Raw genomic sequence first — 6,674 nt, forward strand, 5'->3', positions numbered from 1 at the left:
TTAACCATCCGATTACATGACTTAAAATAAAACGCCTGAGGGTCTTTACATTTCAGAATGGCTGTACATAAGCTCTGCTTAAAACAGCAGTGTGTACGCATAGAATATCCATATTTTTGTGTTGCTGTACAGTGCACACTTTGCATCAGCTCTTGTTTGTTCCTCTTTGCTGCAGCACACCAGAGTGTTCCAGCCCTCACGGGCCTAATTAAAGAGCACCGCCAACTTACAGGGCCCGAATTTCTGGCTTACCTTAAGCAAGCCTACACAGGAGAGGACATTGCTCAAATCGAGGAGAAAACAAAACTGCAGTCCCTCTCATCACAGTGGATGGTCTACAGGCGAGGCATGGTCACTGCCAAGTAGAGCCCGTGTATGCCTAACGCGTACACGAAGCTTGGACAAAGAACCACGGCCTCACAACATACGTGGGATTGTCAACCTAGTCCTACAGTCAGCAACATTCAAGAGCTCTGCCATGAACGAGGGACTTCGCAAAGAAGTGGAGGCCAAGGCTTTCTATATATCTAACCTTCAGAAAACTGGCCACACTGCATCTGTTGCAGATGTGGGACTCACCATATTCAGGGAAGTGCCTATAGTTGGGGCATCACCTGATGGTGTAGTCACATTTAACTGTGAATGTTGTATGGGTACTGTTCGAGTACTTGAAGTGAAGTGCCCATTGCAATTGCAAAATTCATTTAAAGACTTCAATGAAAAGAAGCCAAAGTGGATATATCAAACTCAGATGAACATCACAGTGGATATTCTGAATATTCCCGAATGCGACTTCATTGTCTACTGCAACAAAGACGAAGTAGCAACAGTAACCATAAAATATGCTGCAGGATTTAATGAGTTCCTCCAGGCAGCGCAAAAATTGTTCATCGAGTATCTGTACCCTGCACTGCAAAGTGAATGCACTTAATTGAATATGGATTAACTGCTTGCTTTATTGGAGTATAACCCTTTCACACGCCATTCTGTTTCCCTCAAAAACATATTTTTCCATGTAAATAGCATTTACAGGTGATAAGAAAGACAGCTGGTTGGTATTGCGGTGCCAAATATTAGCAGTTAATTTTTTTATGGGGACGTGCAATATTTTGTGTGAAGTGTCATAATTAACCGAAATCTTGACATCCAAACTTCGTGGCCTATATGGAAAACACCTGAAGCAGTGTGAAATCAATTTCCACTTCAAAAATGTACATTACATTTGAAAATGTGCTAAAAAAACTGATTCTTCTACTCGGGACATGAGTGTGCATAAAAATGGCGGGCGACGTGTTACCCCCTCACTGTTGCGCGAAATGTTATTAACTCCATTCTCTTTTTCGCACAATAAACCACCTTATTTTAGTCATGAAAGAAGCGCAATTCACCCGAAACGAGGACATCAATGCTAGGTGCAGCACACTGCCAGAAAAACTTGCAAATTGTGTTTGTACACAATTGTGTACATAGCGTGTGAAAGGGTTAAAGCGACTGAACCATTCCACACTTTTGTTGTATCAAACAAGCACTTGACATCTCTCAGAGGCACTGTTATGACTACTGCTTTATGCAGATGTGAATGTGCACAAGGAATAGCAACATACAGGGACAGATGAGGAAACATCTGACAGTAATCTCTTAATGCCCTTTGTTGCAGTCATCTCTCTAGCAAAGCATGGTTTCAGTATCAAGCCTTCTGGATCCTCTCTTAGTCTGCATCAGTTAGTTAAACATGGCGCCCTCTCACAATTTTGAACTTGAATACTGATATGTGATAAAGCTTTTCTGCAAAACAAATTAACAGTATAACACTGAGTATATGACAGTGAATGTCCTTTATATAATGCAACACCCATCACCTGGGCAGCTTCAATGCCCTTGGAGCCAATGGTAGATCGTCCAGTGTCCCTTGGCACTTTTAAATGAATGCTCAACTTGATGGGGATCAACTCAGTGGTGGCAGCGAATTGCCATTAGAATTTCAAGGGCCCTCCCGTGAAAGTGTGCTTTCCAAGAGCCCGGCCATCCACCTTACAGCCCCGATCTGGCCACCCGTCATTTATTTTATTTTCGAACCTGAATAATTGCTTCCAGAAAACAAGGTTCGATGACTTGAACACATTTCAAACCTTGGCGGGTTGGTGAGCAGCAACACGTTTTTTTTGCAAGCTTTTTTTTAGGCAAATGGGTACCGTGAATTAGTGTATGGGCACATTCTGTTGGGAAATAAATGTCTTTTCAAAATCCTGTTGTATTCATTATATGCAAGTAGCATAAGTTTTCGATTCCACCCCATAATATACAACACAATGCAGGTACAGCACATACTGCAATGCACACACAATATGCAATATTAACAGAGAATGTTCATTACGTGCAAAATTATTTAAGATACTCTTACGTTGTAGGTTAAAATGAAAATGCACAAGGAATGACAGCATAATACGCAACACCTATAGGTGTAGCACATCATACAGGTCACACAACATATGCCAGCAATATTAACAGGGAACATTTGTCAGGTGCACTGTTGTGGATATTCCTATTGCAGGGACGAGCGAAAGCACTTAACAAGGAAAAAAATAATACACAGTGCAATTCATAGTCTATCATTAACTGAAGGCTTGATGAACTCTTGAGAGTGCCTACTACCATGCAAAAGGAGAAAATAAAAAGCCTGTTCAAAACAACTAGGTACAACAATTGTAGTAGAGCATTATACAGCAAAAATGGCATAATACAACGGTAGAAATGGCTGTGGAACATACAGGAACAGGGCAGTTCTGTAGAGAAAGCAAGCAGTGTCATGGTTGAGATATTGCTGAATAGCTCACATTGTTTCAAATCCGGCCTCTTAGAATCAGATTCCCAACACATTACATGGATTTCACAGACTACAAAAGTGAAAAAAACACTTTCAATTATGCAGCCACTGCACAAGGCAAGATGTCACAAACCGCTTATTACAAAATACCTGCAAAGGATGAATAGCAAGCAGAGCACTTTTCGGGCTAATTTGTAAACAATGGCGGGTCTATATCGATGGACACTACTTATTAAAACACTCATGCTGTGCGTGCAATGCCAGCCCTCCTTAAAGGACCCCCACCAGTGTCACTCATCTTCGATGTGTTGCTTTTTGCTTTGGAACATTAAACATTGGCTTAGATTATTCTCAAATTTATCTGTGTCAAAAACAATAAGTATTAACGAGAGATTTATAAGTTACCAAACTAAAACTTTCCTTTGCAATAAGCATAATAACATATCAAATATTTTCTGCTGTCTTCAGTTTTGCGCACTGTGAAACTAGCAATCCCTAAAAGGCATTTTCAGGTACAAAGTAGGTTTTACCATAGATTTAAGGGCCCTATGTATATAGTGGAGGTGCCCACGAGCCAAATGTGACTTGAAAGAAGTAGTAGTTATTGGCGCACTTCCATAATACGCGGCTGCAAGTTACACAGCAATGCACAAACCCTGAACAGACTACTTGCTATGTCCAGCATGTTTATCGGGATGGGCTTATCAAAGAAATGAAACTCCTTGATTCGCCTTATAAACTCTTTCTACATGAATGCGGGCACTCGCAACCTTTCTATTTGTTCTCACCTCTTCAACATAAAACTGAGGTGCTCTTTTGAAGGGAGGCATGTAAAGTGTTACACCTTCAGGAAGGCTGCTTTCTAAGCGAAAGCCCTTGTCAGCCATCACTCCATCTCCTGGCTGCAAGAGTTCAAGCAAACCACTTGTAACAACAATTTCTGTGTCGCTTACGTGACCTCCCGAGAGGTCAGGAATGAATGATACATAACCGTCTGGCATAAGTATTAGTGCCTTAAATGTATTGTAGTGCTTGTAAGAAGAAAACGTCTGCTTTTGAGCACCGAAGCGAGACGGCTTCTGAATTCTGACTTCAGTGGAATCCAGCACAATCCTGGTCTCGGGAAACGGCCTGAATGCCTCTGGCATGTTTTGTTTTATCTGCTCCAGTGTGGGAAAGCTGTTCAGTGAGGTCAGTTCTTTGTCTAGAAAGTGCACCCATGTGCAAAATGTCTTACTCACTGTGGACTTGGAAACTCCAAAGTTTCTGGCTATCTCTTTTGCACATGTTCCCGTGCGCAGTCTGTATAGCACCATAAAAAGCTCCTCTTTTTTTGTCAGCTGTTTGTCTCCATGTTCACTTCTACTTCCTTCCCTTTTTTTTCTGCACCGTCCCAGTACTGCATTATGTTTGCATTATTCAGAACATGATTGTACAAGGCATCAAACAGTCCTCTATTTGCAAGCTCAGTATAGAATTTGAATGAAGTTGGGTCAATGTTGTCAACAGAGAGTGTCCGCCTTTCCAGTTTTTTTATATTTAACTTTCCATTTTTGTACTTCCTTTTTAATAGCTAGGTTTTCTTGAAGTAGTTTTGCGCTACATTGAGGGCACCTTTCTTCTGACGCCTGTATATCATTGATGTCGCTTGTCTCTGTGGCTGCCGTCTGCAGAAGCAGCAGGCCGTGCACAGCATCACACTCATTTTGGCCTGCAAGCAATAGTTTACCACATGCAGCTTATATGAACTGCACAAAGCACACCACTGCACCCTTTAAAAATTAGAAACCACTAACCTCTGTTTGAAGAAGCGCCAGCTGCAGCATAAATCAGAAGACTGTTGGCTCTGAGTACCTAAAAAAGAAAAGCCCAACGTGTTAATAAAGCTGCCAACTAGGCAATATCACTTTGGTTACAGAGCACAAACCATGCAAATCTCCTTCACTGTCACCATCGATGACCATGTCGTCATCTGGAGAAATAAAAAGTCATGAACAATACTGAGCTTAACATAGCTGCAAAGCTAATACAACTAAACCTACCTCCACCGCCCTGTACTGCAGAAACAAGAGTGCCAGATGGTGTGCTACCTAAAAAAATGAAGGCCTGGATCAATAATAATGAAGGTGCTATGAGGGGAAACAACAGCGAAAGAATAAAGATGTCACGGAAGAAGCGTGCACCCCCGAGAAACCCATGCAGCAGACGCATCCTACCGCGGCCCTAGTGCTGTGATACCAAGTAGTGAATGCGACAACACAAAGCCCATGCACAAGTCTAATAAACTGAGCGTGGAAGACAGTCGGCACACAACGCGTCATGCAATATTTGGGACATGTTTACGAAGTAGTAAACTGCCCAACACAACTTTAATGTGACAATCTTAGTACTTAACGACTGAAGAAATAAGCTTTGAGTGAGATCACAGTAACGATAAACGAAAAATGCCCACAGCACTATCCTAACAGTTTTTTTAATACTATCTCGACTGCATTACACGGATATGCGTGACATATCTGGACAGGTTTATAACATAACGATTCTGCTCAACGCTTAATCGATGGCACGGTTCAATATGTGGCCGCCGCGCCTGCTGAGGCACGGGTGCGCATGCCATGAAAACAAAAGGACAGGCAAGCACAACGGGCTGCACGAATAGGTGCATTGGCGGTCATGTTTGCTATATGTGCAGGCGTGCCCGAGCTGTGGCCGGCTCAGCTAGCGATGCGAAGTTTTCATGCAAGTGGCAACAGTTATCACAAGCAATCCTTGTGCTCAAGCGCTGCCGAATAGCTACACGAGCTATAAAAGCACAAGCGTACTCGCAACAAAGAAGCTCTGCTATCATTTCACTGTATTTTTTCACAGCACACCGCTACATAGGTTAAACAAGCATGCGCGTCCATAAAGACGAGGGCGAGAGGCGCACATAAAGCCATGCGGGCGATACCACGCACAGCTCTTCATGGATGCGAACACACGAAACGCACCTTGCTCTCGTAGCTTCTTTTTTTTTGTCCGCTCCATCGCGCGTTGAAAGCGGCTCACAGCACTTGCCCGTTTTGCCTTCTTGCATGAGAAAGAAAAAAGCGTCGGAACGAAGTCTCGGTGCCGCGGTGACATCCGAGGCCTCCCTGTCCATGAACAAAACAATTCGTGATACAGTGCACACGCATTTAACCACAGTACCTCGTCCGTACCTGTCTCAAAGTGATTCCCACACAGTCTTGAAGCGCTTGACGGTGCCCAATGGCGGCCACGATCGTCGAGCCGGCGAACTGCTTTTATCCACGCTTCGCGTCGAAGGCGGTCCCGGGAAGCGTTCGGAAAGCGAAAAAATCCGAGTTTGCTTCCCTTTACATATCGGGCATTGCAGCCGTATGCAACACACGTCGTAGGCATCGCCAAATGCGTCGCGCTGAACGCCCGACGGCTGCAGCAACGCACCCCGCCAACGCTGACTGCGCAGGAAGCCGGTTTGTTTACACTTCCAATATGTTTCGCGACACCGCCGCCAGGGGATAGGCGCATGAGCAGTCGCGTCGTGAAAAAAGGCGGATTCTACTTTCATTTTCGTTTTCTGTTATTATCACATGTTTTTGTGTTTTTATTACGCGACAACGTCGACATCGGTCGACAAAGCCGTTGGCTTCATTGTAGTAGTAGTTGTAGTAGTCGTCGGCACCGCGCGCCGGAAATTTTTCCATACAGCGCGGTTCGGGTGTCCACCGAGGTATGCAAGGCAGGCGTCACTTCCTTTCCTTAAATTGTCCAACGGGCAACGCGTCGCGCCCGTTCGTGAACGCTGCAACAAGCTGTCGCGTCCCACTCTTAAAGACAAAGCTTGAGC

General features: G+C 43.9%; 1 protein-coding gene across 1 annotated transcript; it reads right to left on the bottom strand.

The window, feature by feature from the left end:
• Positions 1-1,263: 1,263 nt before the first annotated feature.
• Positions 1,264-6,288, bottom strand: LOC144115251 (uncharacterized). Its single transcript, XM_077649549.1, has 6 exons — positions 6,025-6,288; positions 5,815-5,958; positions 4,867-4,914; positions 4,752-4,796; positions 4,621-4,678; positions 1,264-4,535 (listed from the first exon to the last, which is right to left on the bottom strand). The coding sequence occupies exons 1-6, from the start codon at positions 6,224-6,226 to the stop codon at positions 4,526-4,528; spliced, it is 507 nt and encodes a 168-aa protein (XP_077505675.1). The 5' UTR covers positions 6,227-6,288; the 3' UTR covers positions 1,264-4,525.
• Between the last annotated feature and the right edge of the window lie 386 nt (positions 6,289-6,674).

This window comes from Amblyomma americanum, chromosome 1, assembly GCF_052857255.1.
Source record: "Amblyomma americanum isolate KBUSLIRL-KWMA chromosome 1, ASM5285725v1, whole genome shotgun sequence".
NCBI classification, from domain to species: domain Eukaryota; kingdom Metazoa; phylum Arthropoda; class Arachnida; order Ixodida; family Ixodidae; genus Amblyomma; species Amblyomma americanum.